General features: G+C 61.4%; 2 protein-coding genes across 4 annotated transcripts; one reads left to right on the forward strand and one right to left on the reverse strand.

Annotated features, from left to right (window-relative positions):
* Positions 1 to 519: 519 nt before the first annotated feature.
* CRELD2 (cysteine rich with EGF like domains 2) lies at positions 520 to 8,604 on the reverse strand. Of its 3 annotated transcripts, none has more exons than XM_060164990.1 (10): positions 8,336 to 8,604; positions 7,934 to 8,016; positions 7,286 to 7,396; positions 6,903 to 6,994; positions 6,113 to 6,289; positions 4,650 to 4,745; positions 3,707 to 3,790; positions 2,604 to 2,699; positions 2,034 to 2,180; positions 520 to 798 (listed from the first exon to the last, which is right to left on the reverse strand). In XM_060164990.1, exons 1-10 carry the CDS (start codon positions 8,456 to 8,458, stop codon positions 749 to 751), a joined length of 1,059 nt encoding a protein of 352 aa, XP_060020973.1. In that variant the 5' UTR covers positions 8,459 to 8,604; the 3' UTR covers positions 520 to 748. The 3 variants fall into 3 exon arrangements, with proteins under 3 accessions (XP_060020973.1, XP_060020972.1, XP_060020971.1); XM_060164989.1 differs by having other exon boundaries at positions 520 to 795; positions 3,707 to 3,835; XM_060164988.1 differs by having other exon boundaries at positions 3,707 to 3,835.
* Positions 8,605 to 9,562: 958 nt separating this feature from the next.
* Positions 9,563 to 17,049, forward strand: ALG12 (ALG12 alpha-1,6-mannosyltransferase). The gene is made up of 10 exons (XM_060166493.1): positions 9,563 to 11,193; positions 11,310 to 11,648; positions 11,722 to 11,854; positions 13,220 to 13,393; positions 13,976 to 14,170; positions 14,637 to 14,740; positions 15,310 to 15,533; positions 16,011 to 16,180; positions 16,268 to 16,343; positions 16,420 to 17,049. Exons 2-10 carry the CDS (start codon positions 11,481 to 11,483, stop codon positions 16,649 to 16,651), a joined length of 1,476 nt encoding a protein of 491 aa, XP_060022476.1. The 5' UTR covers positions 9,563 to 11,193; positions 11,310 to 11,480; the 3' UTR covers positions 16,652 to 17,049.
* Positions 17,050 to 17,081: the final 32 nt, after the last annotated feature.

Here is a 17,081-nt window from a genome sequence, read left to right on the forward strand (position 1 = left end):
CTGGCGCCAGGACAGTGGGAGACGTTCACAGGGATGACGTGAGGCCTGGCTGGGGGGGGTGGGCAGGAGGCCAGAGGGGCTGGGGGAGCATGAGCGAGGGGAGTGGGTGGGGTGGTGGCCACTGGGCATTCACTGGGGGGCAGCCCTGGGGGGCTGGAGCGGAAGCCGTGGTCTGACCGCCACACAGACTGGTGGGAACGGGCTGGGCTGGGCTGCGGGGGGTCCATGCAGCCTTCTTCCCACGTGACGACCTGGCCCTGGGGCTCACGACTGACTTTTTCTCCAGCTTAGCCCCTAGGGTCCCTGGCGACACTCTAGCGGCCCAAAGGTGGGGCCCTGAAACTCACCCAGTTAAGGTTCTGATGGTGCTTGCAAGCCTGGGGGGTGGTGGCAGGAGCCCCTTGGGGACAGCCGGGCTGTGCTGCCTCAAAAACCCCCGCAGGCCTGGGGGCTCCAGCAGGACGGGGCAAACTCCGCTCTAAAGGCCCACGCGCTTCCAAGGAGACAAACGCACACCTGTTGTCTGCCCAGCTACCTTCAGTGGCCAATTTTACTATAAAGAACGGTATCAAAATATACAAATCTGTTTAAGAACAACCAAGAAATGCAGCTTTAAGGGTCAAATAAGCATCAGCCCTTTCAATGAAAGCAGCTTCCCCTGGAGCGACGGTGTGACATGAAGGGCCACGTCCAGGACGACAGTCTGAATAATTTAAAGGGCGGGTGTGACTTCTGACGTGGATGCACATCATAAATCTTCACGGGACGGCGGCTGTGTTGGGCTTGCTTCCGTGACTTCTGTCAGAAAACAAACAGATCGGTCCGTAAAATCCTAGCACGAAAGGTCCTGAGGACGCGGCCACGAGGCGGGCGCTGGGGCCGTGGTAACGCGTGGACACGCTGCCCATGGCCGTGGGGTGGCGCCAGGCTCCCTCTGGATGCGGCAGCCCCAAGCACCCCACGGCTGGGGTGTCCCGACGGCACCCCAGAGCCGCCACACCACTGTGGGAGAGACGGGCGATGGGAGCCCAGAACCAGCTGGGACGAGACAACAGCCTGCGTGACGTGTGGGGACAGACGGTGCGCGGCTGCGGCCCCTCCGCGGCCCTCGCTGACCGTCAGGCCCCTCGGCTCCTACGGGCGTCTGTGTGTGGATTAGCTTCTCTTTATCCTGCCGGGACCCAGGCAGCTTCTGGAACCCCCCAAGTCTTACTGCTTTGGGAAAACTCTGAGCCATTGTCTTTTTTAACGTGGCTTCTTTCCCGTTCTCCGTGTTGTTCTAGAACTTGTATGAGATGACTGTGGGAAGAACTGTGTCCCCCCAAAAGACAGGTTGGCATCCTAATCCCCGGTGCCTGTGAACGTGACCCTACTTGGAAATAGGGTCCCTGCAGGTGAGCAGGTTAAGAACTCACTGGGGTGGGCCCTGACCCAATGGCTGGTGTCCCTGTAAGTAGAGGGAACTTCGGACACAGGCTCCAGGGAGAAGACCATGCGACAAACAGGCAGAGGCTGGAGGGACGCAGCTGCCAGCCCAGGAACGCCAAGAGTGACAGCCATCAGAGCCAGAAGAGGCAGGAAGGATGCTCCCCGACAGGCTTCAGGGGGAGGCAGCCCTGCCGACACCTTGATCTCAGACATCCAGCCCCCAGGACTGGGAGACAACGCGCCTCTGGGGTTGAAGCCGCCAGGTCTGTGGCGCTTTGTCACGGCTCCCAGGAGCCCCCGTGGAGCCGTCTGCCCCTCCCGCCGCCTCCCTGCATGTCTGTCTCAGGCGGACCCGGGGGCTGCTCAGCTGGCGGCCCGTCTGCTGACCTTCCTTTGCGTCTCCCTCCGTCCATACAAGAGGGAGTCCCCCGGGGCTTCGTCCCCAGAGAGGACTTTACGCTCTTGTCTTCCAGGAACCCGGCTCCCATCATCCCAGGGCCACTTTTTGTGTAAATTTCTTAACTTGGGGACAGGTGGCAGCGCACCGAGGCCCCGCGGCCGAGGGTCGAGGGCAGAGGGTGGCCGTGGGGTGAGCGGTCACTCACCGGCCCCTGCCGGCCCCGTCTGCACACAGATGTCCTCAGCCTCCTCGAAGCCCTCGGGGCACACGCAGACGAAGCTCCCGGGTGTGTTGTAGCAGTTTTCGTTCCTCCTCAGACAGGGCTTCTCCGCCAGCGAGCACTCGTCAATGTCTAAATAAACACATTCCACTGACCAGGTGACTTCGTTCAGCAAACATGCACACCGGGGATCGAGGGATGCACACGTCATGATTCCCTCACACACAGAAAGCGCAGAGACGGAACCATCCCATTAGAGAAAGGAGGCAGAGGGGAGGATTTAACAGGAGCCCCAGAGCCAGGCCGTCGGAGGCGGGAAGAAGAGACGGTCCAGGCAAACGTGAGGGTGGGAGCCCGGTGGTTCTCCAGCCGGGTTCCAGCCGGGCTTGACTGTCGAGGTGGACGCCCAGATGGAGCCTGCAGGCCCTTGCTCGGCCCCCACCCCCATGGGCACGTGAGAATCAGAGTCTGCAGCCCAGGGTCCCGTCCCCACCAGCGCGCATGGCCTCTGGGAAGGTTCCCGCCCCCGAGTTGAACGCAGATGCACCCACTGACCTGCGCACTGGCCGCTCTCTTTCGAGTAGCCGGGGAGGCACTCTTTACACTGTCCAGGACCCTTCCCTGTGCAGCCCACGCAGGTAGAATCACATTCTGGAAACAAGAGGGGAGGGAGATGACGACATGAGACCCCCATCCTGTGGGCAAAGTGCGACCTGAAACCACACACAAGATGGTGGAGGCTCTGCGGCCGGGAGAGCCCAGTGTCCCCATCCTGGGGGCGTTGGGGAGCAGACAGCGTGCGCTTGAGGCAAAGTGCGCACTAGCTGCGATTGACTGATTGACCATTGGTCCTTTGTTGCTGAGGGACCTCGGTGCAGGCCGGGCTGCGGGAGCAGCAGTCATGGGGCCCCTCCATGACCTCTGTCATGGGAAGGATGGGGGGCAGCGTCTTCTCTCAAACAAAACCCGCCTCCAGCTGTGACACTGCTAGGAGCTTGGTGCCAACAATGGCAGAGAACGTGTGATGCTTTGGGGGCGTCTCATTGAAGCTGTGTGTCCACAAACATGGGGACAGGACGGCATGGCCGCGGACACGGTGAGGGGGCACGCGGGGGGGAAGGCGAGGAATCGGCACCACCTTTCAACCTTTTGGGGGCTGGGTGGCCCTAAAATCCACATTCCCTTGAACTGACCAACTCGGAAACTCATCCAAAGAAAATAATGAAGAATGTAAAAAGCTTTACCTACAGGGGTCTTCAAAGTTTGTAACTGTGGGAAACCGTGTATGACAAATATTCAGTGATAAAGATTGTTGAAGAAACTGTGAAATAACAGCGTGCTCCAAAATAATTACCACGATGTACAGAAATGTGACGTGCAAAGGCGGTCACGGAACCGTTGAATGAAAAACAGACAGGTAGCAAGGCGCCGCTCAGACCAGCGCTGCTTCGACCGGCCTGCCAGGGGCCCTCCCCAGGGACTGGATGCTGGTCAACTCTTTTCAACTTATCTGAATTCTCTGATTCTTCTTCAGGAAACATCTATCACTTGTGTTGCCACCGTCAGTGTTTTAAGTAGGCAGAGCATACAGGGGTCCTGCGGACACACCGCAAGCATCTCGGGGGAAGGGCTGCGGCGGGCGGGCCGGGCGCGCTCACCGTGGCACACGAACGAGCCGTTGAGGTTCTCGCAATATTGCTGCTCCTCGCAGGGGGCCGGCTCTGCCGCACATTCGTCCACATCTGGAGAGGACGGCACAGCTGTGGGCGGCAGCCGCGCCCCGACCGCTGGCCAGAGGGACCGCCGTGGGGGACACACGGTCAGTCATCCTCGGGGGCCTCCGCGTGCAGGTGGGACCAGCGGCTGACCCGTGAGTGCTTCCCCGGGGCCTCGGTGAAGCTCCAAGGCGGGGCCGGGCGGGGGCCCCACCCTCCCCGTCCAATGTGGGACGTGAGGCCCCCGACTTGCCTGCAGCTGAGCAGCTGTGAGAACGAGACCGAAACCGAGGCCCTGGCGGCCACCCACCCCCAACCCACCGCCCCCGCCAGCACCTGGGCCTGCGTGGACTCGGGCAGGGCCGAGATGCTGACGGCCGGGCTGTAGGGCTGCAGCTCGAGGAGAAGACACCCTGGGAACAGGCGGGGCCCCGGCTGGCTGGGCACGGTGGACAGGGAGAGCCACGCGCCACAGCTAGGGCCTCCAGACCGAGGGGCCGTGCAGAGTCCACCACAGTCAGAGGCTGCCCATGCCCTGCAGTGTCCACTTGCCGGCCAGAGCCCCCCACCCCACGTCTGTCTCTTTTATGAAACCAGGGCCCGAGGACACACGATTGGGCCTAAGTCCCAGGCTTCCCTCCCGGGCCCTGAGCCAACAGGACCACCGGGGCCACCTGATGGCAAGGACGGGGGACAGGGGCCACCTTCCCAGCCCAGCCTCCATGCTGTGGCCGTTACAATACAGCCTGGAACGTCGGAGGCCGCTTCCCCACGAGTCAGAGGGGGCAGGGGGCAGGAGTGGGGTGTCCTGAGGGTAGCTGGGGGCTGCGCAGACGCCACGAGAGAGTGGGGGGAAGGGGTGGGGGAGGGCAGCCGCCAGCCTCACCTATGCAGGCGTCGTCCTCCCGCACCCAGCCCACTTCGCACTGGCCGCAGTCTCTGTTGGTAGGGCCTGTGCACGTCTTGCAGGACTCGTCACAGGCTGGAAGGCAGAGGTGGGATGGCCGTCAGTACGTGGGGATCCCGTCTCAGGAGTGAACTCGATGCAAAGGGCGTTTCGGAAATTAGGAGCTGACATTCATAGGGTAAAAACAAAAACCGCAAACCAGCAAAAAATCCCAGTGGAGCAAGATACGTTCAACGACAGAGAAACTCGTGTGATTCACAACATCCCTGAACTTAACGAGAGAGGAGAACACACGAGGATTTCCACGCCCAGGGGTGATAAAATTCTCAGCAAATGAGGACTCCAGAGGAATTGCTCGTAACCTGGCAGAGGTAGCCTCCCAAATGCTGGAGCCCACACCCAGCTGGGTGTGTGCATGCCGCCCGCCAACACGCGTGGACGTTCTGGGCCCGGGAAAGGCCTGGGGGTAGGAATCGGAGAGGCTGGCCTCCCAGGCACCCAGCACATTCTCCACGGGGATGCCCAAGGGAGCGCAGCCTCACCGCCAACCCTGACGGGAGAATTCAACACGACTGCTGACGCCCAAAAGGTCTTCCTGTACATCAGTGACAACCAACGAGAAAACACATCGAGACAGGGCGTGCCTCATGGCTTCCTCCCTGGACTTACACATCTACACCCCGTCAGAGGATGCCATCCTGGGCTGACGCAGCCTCACGAGCAGGGCATGGGCCTCCCCAACCGAAGGGAGAAGCGTGCCCATCACAGCCGAGAAGGCTCCACCCGTGCAACCCCACGGCCCATCTCAGAACTCACGGGGGCGCCCAGAACGACAGCCAGGGCACCTCTGAAGACCCAGGTGGGAGAGCCCACCTTACCCGACACCAGGGTGACCAAGACGGCGCGTCCTCTACACGGGGACCTGGGGCCAGGAGGTCACACTGCGTGGCCTCCGCTGTCCCAGTTCTCACCTGGGCCACCTCCCCACCCTGCTGGTGCCCTGACGTGGCCAGACTCGGTCCTGCCTCTGCTCACTCCGAGACCCTAAGCCTGAGTGACAGCGGGGACACCAGCCTCTGATCCCCGAGTTGCGCCCAAGGACAGCCGAGCCTCCTGCTGGGACAGCCACGGGGAGAGCAAGCTTGGGCCAGACACCCCAGGTGCAGGTCCGGGGCCCTGGGACCAGCGTGGACGTCACAGAGCTGTAGGTGCCACACTGTCCACCCTCCGAGCCCTTCTCCAGAAGGACATCGCGGGTAAGCAACTCACACGTCCCTCCTGGGGCTTGTTTGGAGACAGGAAGCGAGACCACCCCTGGCTGCTGGTCCTGTCATGTCCCTTCTTACGTCGTACAAGGGCCCACGCCTTCCCCCTCGGCTCCCAGAAGCCTGGGTCAGCGGTCACCGGGTCCCCCTCCCATCTACACAGGCAGCTCTGGGTACCTGAGCAGATGCTGTGCGTCTCATTCCTCAGTGAGTTGAAGTAGCCGTCCGTGCAGTCGGCGCACAGTGGTCCCCGGTGCCCCAGGTGGCACTGGCATGACCCGTCGCCCTGTCTGCTGCCATCTCCGCTGCAGTGACCGTTCCCGCTGCAGGGCCGCTCGGACCCGCCCTGGCACGCTGCGGGGGCCCCGAGCCCACTCAGAGCGCACCCCGCGACACATTCGTGAAAACAGCTCTCTGGGTCTCGCTTCAGCCCTTCTGTCTGGGAGCAGGAGCCCCGCGCTGGCGAGGGGTCTGGAGGACGCGTCGGCTCGCCTCACGCGGGACACGGGGCCAAGGACGGGACAGTGAGGGCCCGTGCAGTGACGCCACACCGGCGGGACAGGCAGGGGCAGCCTCGGCCAGGGTGGGGCCTGAGCGCCGGCACCATGCCCCTTGCCCAGTTGATCCACGTGAACATTCTGGTGACGCCTGGGCGGCAGCCATGGCTTCACTCAGTCTCTTCACCCCCGGAGGATGGACGCCCCTGGCCCCGGCCTCTCACACGGGCTTCGCTGCTTATGGACCACCTCCCCGCACCCAGAGGGCGGCACCCAGGTGGGCGACCAGGGGGTCTGTGGAGCCCTGAATTAGGAGCATACTTGGGACCAGACACCCAGAGGCGAAGATCGCTGCAGCTGGGAGGAGGCTGCACAGGGCCCACGTTCCCACCCGGGCTCCTGTCCAGCCGGGAATCACAGGGCTAACCGGAAACACACAGGACGCTCACGAGCCCCCGCAGAAAACTCACCCAGGCAGTCTGGCCCGTAAGTTCCTGGAGCACAACAAACTTTCAGTGTTTCCACACAAAACCATTCAAATAAGTCAGGATACTTCTTCTTCCTGAGGATTTTTAAAGTGTTCAGTAAATCTCACGCGGCAGATTTCCTCAAAACAAAAACACAGTTGAACATGTAACGTGCTTCTGAGGATCGTGGGATCTGGGAGACGAGGGTCTGAGCGCCAAAAGACTCTTCCAGCTGACACCCTCGTCTGGGGGGTCGCACTTTGGTGATAAAGGATGGGAACACGGGTACGGAAGAAACCCCTACTATTTCTGCAGCTTTTTAAACCTGACATCATTTCAAAAGCCAGGAGTCGCTGGCACTGGTCCCCGGGGACGCAGGCACTCACAGCCGCAGCCACCAGGTCTCCAGGAGCCCCTCGTGCTCCTCCAGCAGCTGGTTGCACTCGAAGTCGCTGGTCCCACACAGGCCCTCCATGATCTCCAGCAGGCGGACCTCGCTGAAACACAAGGCCGTCAGCACGGCGAGGCCGAGGCAAGGGGCACCTCAGTGGTCAGCGTCCACTCCCCAGGGATGTCCCGAGGCCCCACCTGCGGCCAGGCCACGACTACAGTGGCGCTTCGGTGGAAAAAGCCCCTCAGCAAACACCCACCTGGGGCCGGGGGTAGTCGGTGCCAGGCAGAGAACTAAACATGGAGGGTGGGGCCGGTCAGGGAGGCCTGTCCGTCCTCACGGTGGGGCTTCGGGCGTGGGGTGTCCCAGGGGAAGCCCTGCAATGGGGCCGGAGGAGGCCGGGGCTCGGGGTGGGGGGCAGGAGGGATTTACGCCACCTGTGTTTTTAAGAAACCACCGTGTCTGCCGGGTGGAGGGCGAGTGGGACAAGTGTGCGAGCCAAGAGGCCAGCCAGGAGCCAGTGTGCTAGCCCCGGGCAAGGACAGGTGACAAGCCCCAAGAGACGCTCTGCGTCTGTCAACGCTCCCGGGAACACGTCAGGCACCAAAGGCAGGCGCTGGGCCAGTAAGAGCAGGGCGCCCACCTGAATTCATACTTGGACAGCGTCTTTTCCTCCCAAGCCGTGTTTCCACCACCAAAGTTCTTCTTTGCCGTGTCCACCATTCCCTGCGGGGAGACGGCCGCACAGAGCTCAGCACTGCTGCCTCACCCCGTCCATGGTGAGGTGACCGGTCTATGGTGGGGTGACCACAGTTCATGGTGGGGTGACCCAGTCCATGGTGGAATGACCCTAGATCCATGGTGGGATGGCCCAGTCCATGGTGGGGCAACCCTGGGTCCCTGGTGTGGTGACCACCGTTCACGGAGGGGGTAACCCCAGTAGATGGCGGGACAACCCTAGTCCATGGTGGGGTGACCCTGGTCCACGGCGGGGCGACCCCGGCCAGACCCCTGGCCTCGTGTCCCCGCGGGGTGATCGGCCCACCTGGTTGAACTTGTCCACCAGCTCCCGGCATCGCTTGCAGGGCGTCGGCTTCTTGGTGGCCTCGCCGGGCGACAGCAGCGTCAGAAGCAGCAGCCCCAGCACGGCCGGGGCCGGCGGGCGCATGGCTGGCCGACGTGGACAGCGCTGCGGAACGCGGCCGCACGGGCACTGGCCGAGGTCCAGCGGGAACCGGCAGAGCGCTCCGGCCTCCGGCCGCCCACCGACTCCGAAGCGCCGGCTGTTCCCGGGGCTACTTGACGGCGCCGGCCGGGGCCCCGCCCCGCGCCAGCCCTTCCATCGCTATTGGTCGGCTGGGCCCACCCCGTCCCCATGTGGCCCAATCCGGGCTCGCCACGAGAGGCGACCAATAGGAAGGCCCCGGGTCAGCGTCCCGCCGGGAAGGTTGGGCACAGGGGGCGTGGAGATCCGAGCCCGCCCCTCGCGCCGGCCTCTCGCCTGCACCGCCCGCGGCGGCCATCTTTACTCCGGTCAGAGAGGGCGCCCGCCGCGACGGCAGCCGGGGTTTAGTGGCCATGTTAGGTTCGGGCAAGGGCGTCGCCTCTATTCTCGGTTTCCGCCACCCGACTTCCGGCTGAGGGCAGCCCAGGCGGACGCGCTTCGAGGGACCGCGCCGTGGGCTGGCGAGGTCAGCGTGCGCGGCTGGGGCTCTCGGGACGGGATGCGGGGACCCCGGGCCGGCGCTTTCGCGGTGCTCCTTGGGCCTCACCGTGCGTGGCCACGCGGGACGACCGTTGGGCTCCTCACCTGCGGGCAGTCTCCTCACCTAGGGTTGGGGCTCCTTGCCCGGGGCCTGATGAGTGTGTTTCTGGGGTTCCAGACATCTGCATTTCCCCACGTGCCCGAGGCAGTTGGCACTGGAACCCGTGGTTTAAGTTAGGAAGAACGAAGGTGGGCATTACCTGGTTTCTACTAGGACAGAACTGCTAGAAGGAAGCAGTACAAATGATAAGAGTTTTCTCTCGCCGAATTTGTACCAGTTCCTTTGTGTTTCCAGCTAGGGATTAATAACGTGAACATCTGACTCGACCCGTTTCAGTAGAGACCTTAGAATCCGAATAGACGGGGACAAGACGCCCTTTGCACCTAATCTGAGGGGTCACCGTCCTATAAACGACGTGTTTTAAAGTCGTGGCCTGTTTTGGCCTGTGGGTGCCTCAGATTAACAATCTCAACAGCTGCAAGCAGGTGTGGATCAGTGCACGTGCGTCTGCTCACCATCTCGGGCCCGGTGGGGGTTGACCACGGTTTCTGTACTTGCTTATGTCCTGTTTGTCTCCTCGTGGTCCGGGTGGGCATGCAGGGTGCCGCTAGCGCCGTCCAACATAAGCTGCTTTGCTGGTTGGTTTCTGCCGTTGGTCATCAGCACAGAGCACACTCTTATCTGGGTGAGAAGCTCCTGGGGCCCGGAGCGGGGTTTGGCAGGTACCTTTTCACCCCACAGCTCGTGAAATAACAGAGTCTAGATCTTCCCGCAGGGGAACCTCCTCTGGGCAGAGGTGTGGAGTGGGGTGTGCGGGGACTGGCCTGGGACAGCTGTCAGCCCGAGCGAGGTTCCTGCCACGGAGCACCTGCGCAGCTGCTCCAACCGCCTGGCCTTAGAGATGCTTCCTAGTTCTTTAGGCTCTTCTTCCCCTCAGACAGTAAGAGAACAGAGAGGAGTATATGAACGTTCCGTGGTCTCTTTGGCTTCACTGGAAATTAAAGCGTGAACGTTTCTTTAATGAAAATGTAAACTGGTGTGATGAGATCCACGCTTAGCTTTTATGAATTTCTTCTTCAAGTAGTTTATTGAGCACCTGCTATGTGCCAGGCTGTGAGTCAGCCCTGCCCTCAGGCTGTGAGCCCAGCAGGGGAGACGGATGGCCCCTGTGATGACCAGAGTCCATCCTTGCTGAGGTTACAGTGGGCAGCGGGGGACAGAAAAATCCTGCCCTTATGTTTGGTAAGAGAAAAGTTCTGTTACTTCCCTGGGAACTGCACGTCATTTTGGTAATTCTTAGAGCCCTTTGACCCCCTTGCTTCCCTCACCTCACCACCATATCAGACAGGATTCCTGTTCCCCCAGTTGTTGATTCCCCACTTGCTATCCTAGGAGAGTACAGACTTCATACCTCTCCCTCGAACCAAAAAGTAGTTTTAACAAACAGGAAGCACCGTGGTTCTCTCCTTTCACTTCTTGCCCTTCTGGTTTTGATCAAATAAAAGCAAACCTGTTTTCAGACAAGCCAGAAACAGGAAGAGTTTGCCGTCTTCTTCCCTCGCCAGATTGAAAGATGGAGGTCTTCCACGAGTAGGAACTGCCCCAGACACTTGCATGGTTTTCTCAGGAAGCTTCGTGGCATGGGGTGCCCCCAAAGCGCTGTTGGTGTTTGGGTGGTCCATTGCAGACGCGTCTGTCTGCATCCCCACCCCCCAGGAACACACTCTTGCTTTCTGCCATATCCACGAGTTTTTGCTCACGACCAGCGTGGTGCTCCCCGGGGCTCTAAGAGGCTCAGGGGGTGAAGTTCAGAACACAGCGGGTGGGTGTCCGCGGCCCTGTCTCGCCATCCTTGGGGTGCAGGGCTTTGCTGGCGCCCCGAGCCCTGCGCCTCACCTCCTGTCCTCTCATGGCTGTCCCTCTGCAGTTCTCCAGGCGCACCCCTCCCGCCCTTCTACTTCACAGCCTCCCGGCCCGTCTCCCTCGGCCAGTACCGTGCGGGCCGAGCCCAGCTTGCTCCTAACTCTCCGGCCAGATTTCAGCTTCTCGAGCACGGGGGTCGTCCTGCTGCCCTCCAGTGCCGGGCTGGCCCAGGGCCCGGCTGCACAGTGGACTAAACTCGTGTCCTGCAACTCAGGTTTTTCTTCCTGGAAAAGTATTCGCACAACTTAAAAGCGTAAGAAGGCTGGTTAAAGTACGAAAGCTTCTCTAGCATGATTTTTCTTTCAACGTTCTATTTTGATGTGTTTTCAGATTACAGAAGCTGCAGCAGTTCAAAGGATTCCCATTACCCTTCAAACACATTTCCCAGGTGTTAACTCGAGTGTGAGTTTTGAAGCCTGGGGACCTGCGACTCTATTCTCTCAAAACGATTCGAGTGGCGGTGCCGACGGTGGATGAAGGTCCGTGAGGCTGACGTGCAGAATGGCCGGGAAGAGGCCGTCGGGCCTGGGCAAGCAGCGCCGGCTCCTGGCGCTGCTGGTGGCGGTAGCCGCCGTCCACCTGGTTGCCTGCCCCTACACCAAAGTGGAGGAGAGCTTCAACCTGCAGGCCGTGCACGACCTGCTCTACCACCGGCTGGATGTGGACAAGGTGAGTTCCCGCCCAAGCCGTGCATCGACCCCCGCTTCCTGGGGCCTCTGCTGACCTGCCCTTCTCCCCGCAGTTTGACCATCTCGAGTTCCCTGGCGTGGTCCCCAGGACGTTCCTCGGGCCGCTGGTGATCGCGGCACTCTCCAGCCCCGCCGTTTACGTGCTTTCGCTCTTGGAAACGTCCAAGTTCTATTCTCAGCTAGTAGGTAAGGGGGTCTTCAAACGGGGACAGGGTGGAGAACTGCAGTGTTGTCAGAGGGTCTCAGTCACCCAGGTTGAGGGTCCCTCGTGCAGGAGGGTCCACCTGTTGGAATCTCGGCCACTCGGCAGAGGGACTCAGAGTGGGGACAGCGTCAGCCCCGCCGGGCTGTGTCCTCGTGACTGCAGTGGGGGCCGAGCCCCGTCCCCCGAGCAGAAGCAGCACGTTTCCCAGCTGAGTCAAGCACATCTCACGGCTGGTTGGTCCGGCCTGTATGGAGAGCTTTAAGAATTGCACATTCCTGGGGAAGAAGCAGTTCTGCTTCTTGAAAGATGAGGAAACGGAAATCCACCCTCGCTCTAGGCTGTTGTGGTCACGTGGTGGGGGCCAGGAAGCCTTGGATGGGAGAGTTGGGGGCCACGTCTGAGCATCAGGTCCTTGGTAAACGTGGCCCTGGAGGTATCGGCCAGGTGGCGGGGCCACTGGGGTCAGTGCTGGGCTGTCGTCCTGATGCTCCTGGCCTGCCCAGCGGCTGAGTGCCGCAGGCCCCCGCCTTGGGATCCGGGGGGCCAGGGTCTAGGCTGTCCGTCTTCCACGGCCAGCACATTTTTTTGAGAGTTTCAAAAGCTTAATAAACGATGCGACAGGACACGAAATGTGGCCCACCACACTCAAAATTAAAAGAATTCAGTTAATAGCGAGTGAAACACAAAATGAACAAATTCACCTAATGCTAGTTTCAGTGAAAAATATACTGTCACTTTAAATTAACGTATTTTAGTTTCATTCATTTTACGCGTCTATTTTTTTTAATTGAAGTGTAGTTGGTTCACAATATGGCATTGTATCAGATGTACAGCAAAGTGATTCCGTTATATGTATATTTTCAGATTCTTTTCATTATAGGTTATTATAAGATACTGAATATAGTTCCATGTGGTATACAGTGTATCTTTGTTAATTATCTGTTTTATATCCAGTAGCGTGTGTCTGTTGATCCCAAACTCCTAATTTATCCCTCTCCTCCTTCCTCTTTGGTAACCATACATTTATTCTCTGTGTCTGTGAGTCTGTTTCTGTTGTGTATATAGATTCATTTGTGGCACGTTTTAGATTCCACACGTAAGTGAGTCCATGTGATATTTGTCCTTCTCTGTGTGACTGACTTCACTAGTTTGATCACCTCTGGGTTCCTCCACGTCGCTGCAGTGGCAGGGTTTCCTCTGCCATGGCTGAGTACTATTCTGCCGTGTACACCCAGCCTGTTTTTAGTACCGAAGGCAGCTCCCCTCCCTCAGGGCCATTTCGATGCCCGGTGGTCGCTAAGGGCCCGCCTCACCGCTGTCGCACACACGGCGCCCTCTCTGTTCAGTCAGGGCCGTCCTTGGACTCGGCGTGATCTTTGGAATCTGGACTTTACAAAAAGAAGTGAGGCGGCAGTTTGGGGCCACGGTGGCCACCCTGTTCTGCTGCGTGACGGCCTCGCAGTTCCACCTGATGTTCTACTGCACGCGGACACTCCCCAACGTGCTGGCCCTGCCTGTGGGTATGTAGCTACCGGGCCGGCCTGCCCGGGGGTCCCTCCGAGGTGTCTGCCCGTCGAAAGCTGCTCCCCACCAGGCGTCTCAGAAACCCTGCGAAGGGAGCAGGGCCCTGTCCTCGGTGCTGGACTGAGGCCCGGCTTCCAGGGCTCAGCTTCTCTTGAGCAGGGCCGGAGCTGGGAGGAGGGCAAGCCGCGTGCGGGGCCGGTGCGGACGCTCCGGGAGCCTCGGGAGGCCGAGTGCGGGGAGCAGGGACCTTGGAGGGACCGGGCGGGAGAGGCAGCCGGCAGGAGAGGGGAGGAGGCGGCCGAGGTTGGCGCTGGCCGTGCGAGTGCGAGGTTGAGGAGGAGGCGGGAAGCGGCATGGACGCCGGCGTCTGGGGCCGTCTGGGGCCGTCTGGCCTGCGGAAGTGGCTCGGGCTATGTCACAGCGCAGGACGCGGGCCGGGCGGGGGGGCTGTCGCGGTGCAGCCTCGGGCCCGCGTTGGCGGGTCTGGTTCTGAGAGGTGCTGGCTGTCTTCTGGAGGGTTCTGTGTGGCTTTCCCGAGGGAGGAGTAAGCGGCCTGCCTCTTGGCCTGTGCCTTACAGTCCTGCTAGCCCTCGCAGCCTGGCTGCAGCAGAGGTGGACGCGCTTCGTCCGGCTCTCGGCCTTCGCCATCCTGGTCCTCAGGGCCGAGCTGAGCCTGCTCCTGGGCCTGGCGCTGCTGCTGCCGCTCTGCCTGCGGAAGGTCTCGGTGGCCCGGGCCCTGCGCTGCGCCGTGCCGGCTGGGATCCTCTGCTTAGGTGAGTCGGGTCACCGCGGCCGCGCTGTCGGGGGCCTGTGCTTTCTTTGTCTTGTTTTATGGAGACGAAACTCGGGAGGTTTTCTTATTTTTGTTTTTCGTTAAATGAAATTACCTTCACCTTCAGTGGTGGTAAAACGTCTCGGTGCAGGTCCTTGGCTGCTCTGCCCAAGGGTCCCCCACCCCCTGCTGCCCGGGGCCTCCATCAGGGGCTCTTCTCCTTGTGTGTCTCAGCCAGGCCGGGCGGCCGCGAGGGACCTGCGTGAAGAGGCTCGTTCGGGGGTAGGTCCCGACGCCTCAGCTCCTTTACGTGAAGCTGCTGGTGGCTCCTGGTTTCTGTGCTGACGGGGCTGCGTCTCGGGAACATCTACCTGTGACCAGGGCTCCGCAGCTGCCGTCCAGCCAGCTGCGTCGAGGTCCGAGCTTCCCAGGTGGCCGTGTTCTTTCCTGAGGTCTTCTTTTCGTAGGGCTGACGGTGGCCGTGGACTCCTATTTTTGGCGCTACCTCGTATGGCCAGAAGGAAAGGTGCTCTGGTACAACACCGTCCTGAACAAAAGTTCCAACTGGGGCGTATCCTTCCAGTGTCTGCACAGTGGCCCACGGGGCGGGGCTGTGCGCTGAGCCACTCTCCTCCTGTGTCCGCACCTGATGGAGCACGGCGGCTGCTGCAGCGCCGGCATGGCGCCTTCTTCCCCGCAGTCTGGGCCTCCCCTGGTCCAGTGGCCGCCACCCGTTGTCTGTAGCCGAGGTGTCTCCTTTGTCCTCGTGGGGATCTGCTTTTTTTCACTTTTTGTTCTGGAGTAGTTAAACGCATGCACATAGAATACTGAGTCCCGAGTGGGCCCCTCACCCTGGGACAATCTGTTTTTACGGTGAAGAATGGAGGGAAAAGTTAAAGAGCTCTGCACAGCCCCACCCGCCATCCGCGGCCTGGCTCTGGCACCGACGCCCGAGTCCCAGCCTCTGTCCGCGTGTTGAAGCGGTCACGCCGTGGCCCGAGGCGCGGGGGTCCCAGGTGCTGCAGGCAGGGGCGTGCCATCAGGGCTGCATCTCCCGCACGCTCCTGGCTCCCGCCTGAGCTCGGCCTGGGGACGGGCAGCTGTGGCTGGCGCGTGGCCTCCTTAACCCTCCTGCCGCAGACCTCGCCGCTGCTCTGGTACTTCTACTCGGCCCTGCCGCGCGGCCTGGGCTGCAGCCTGCTCTTCGTGCCCCTGGGCGCCGTGGACAGAAGGGCCCTGGCACTGCTCCTGCCGGCGCTGGGCTTCGTGGCTCTGTACTCGCTTCTCCCGCACAAGGAGCTGCGCTTCATCATCTATGCCTTCCCCGTGCTCAATATCGTGGCCGCCAGGGGCTGCGCCCGCGTGTGAGTGCCACCACCGAGACGCTGCTGCCTGGGCTCCCCTGGGGGCGGTTTACCGGTTCACAGAGGGGAAGGTGCTTAGGGTGAGCCAATGTGTTTAACTGGGCGCCTGGCCAGGCTTTGGTCAAGGGTCCAGCCCGAGTCTACAGGGCCCACAACTGGCCCGTAAAGGACAGATGCTGAGTGCCTCGCTCCGTGGGCTCCGCGGTCCTGCCTGCGCACTGTGACGGCGGCCTTATCCCGTCCGCTTCACCTCCACACAGGCAGCGCGGTATTTGGCCCGGAGGCTGCGCTCTGAGCCAAGTAATGACGTGGGATGCTTGAAAACGTAATCTCAGGTTTCAATTGGCGTCTGGGTGGGATTTCAGAGAGGCAGCGCCACGCCTGCCGCTTGGGGATGACTCGCCCGGCGACAGCGGCCGGCGGGCTTCTGCTCCGCTGCTGCCGTTGCCTTTCCGCCAGGTGCACTGCTCTTTACAGGCTGAATAACTATAAGAAGTCCTGGCTGTGTAAAGTGGGGTCCCTCCTCGTGATAGGACACCTCGTGGTGAACGCCACATACTCGGCCACAGGCCTGTACGTGTCCCACTTCAACTACCCTGGCGGCGTGGCGATGCAGAGGCTGCACGAGCTGGTGCCCTCCCGCACAGGTAGGCGCTCGGCCCCCGCTACCGGCTGCGGCTCTGGCCAGAGGTGCCGGATTCGCAGCGCTAACCGAGCAGACGCGGTTTCCACAGATGTCGTTGTGCACATCGATGTGGCCGCTGCCCAGACAGGTGTGTCCCGGTTTTTGGAAGTCAACAGTGCCTGGAGGTACGTCCTCGTCTCGTGCACGGGCGCCCGGGGCCGCCACGGACCCGGCGGTGCACAGCCTTGCTCTCGTTTGCAGGTACGATAAGAGAGAGGACGTGCAGCCCGGCTCCGAGCGCATGCTGGCCTACACGCACCTGCTCGTGGAGGCCGCCCCCGCGCAGCTAGCCCCCTACCGGGACACGCACCGGCTGCTGGCCAGCGTCCCAGGCACGACCGGGCTGAGCCTCAACCTGAGCAGGCTGCCCCCCTTTGACGTGAACCTGCAGACCAAGCTGGTGCTCCTGGAGAGGCTTCTCGGGCCTTCCTGAGGAGGAGCCAGGGGCCCTCCAGAAACACCGGCAGGACGAGACGGAAGCGCGCAGAGGACCACGGGTGTGCCCTCACGGGGGCGCGGCCACAGCCACAGCCGGGGCACCCACATCCACGCTGCCCACCACCTGTGAGAACGAGGGGCCTGGCACCCCTCCCAGGGTGACGCTGGGTGGGATGCTGTTCACCGTCCAGACCGCAGCGGGGTGTGGATCTTCCCGCGGAGCTGCTTCTGGGCAGCAGGCTGTGGCCTCTCCGCCCCTGAGAGGTCGTCCCCCTGGGGCAGCGTAACCGCAGAACCTCAGCACCCAGCCCTCGGGGTGGGGCCTCCTTTGTGGTCACAGGCAGCCGTTTCCATTTCAGATGAGGCTTTAGGAGATAAACTCGTTCAAAACGAGTGAGAGTCAAATTGTAAACGTCTTCTTATCG

Source organism: Lagenorhynchus albirostris, chromosome 11 (assembly GCF_949774975.1).
Source record: "Lagenorhynchus albirostris chromosome 11, mLagAlb1.1, whole genome shotgun sequence".
In the NCBI taxonomy this organism is placed as follows: Eukaryota; Metazoa; Chordata; class Mammalia; order Artiodactyla; family Delphinidae; genus Lagenorhynchus; species Lagenorhynchus albirostris.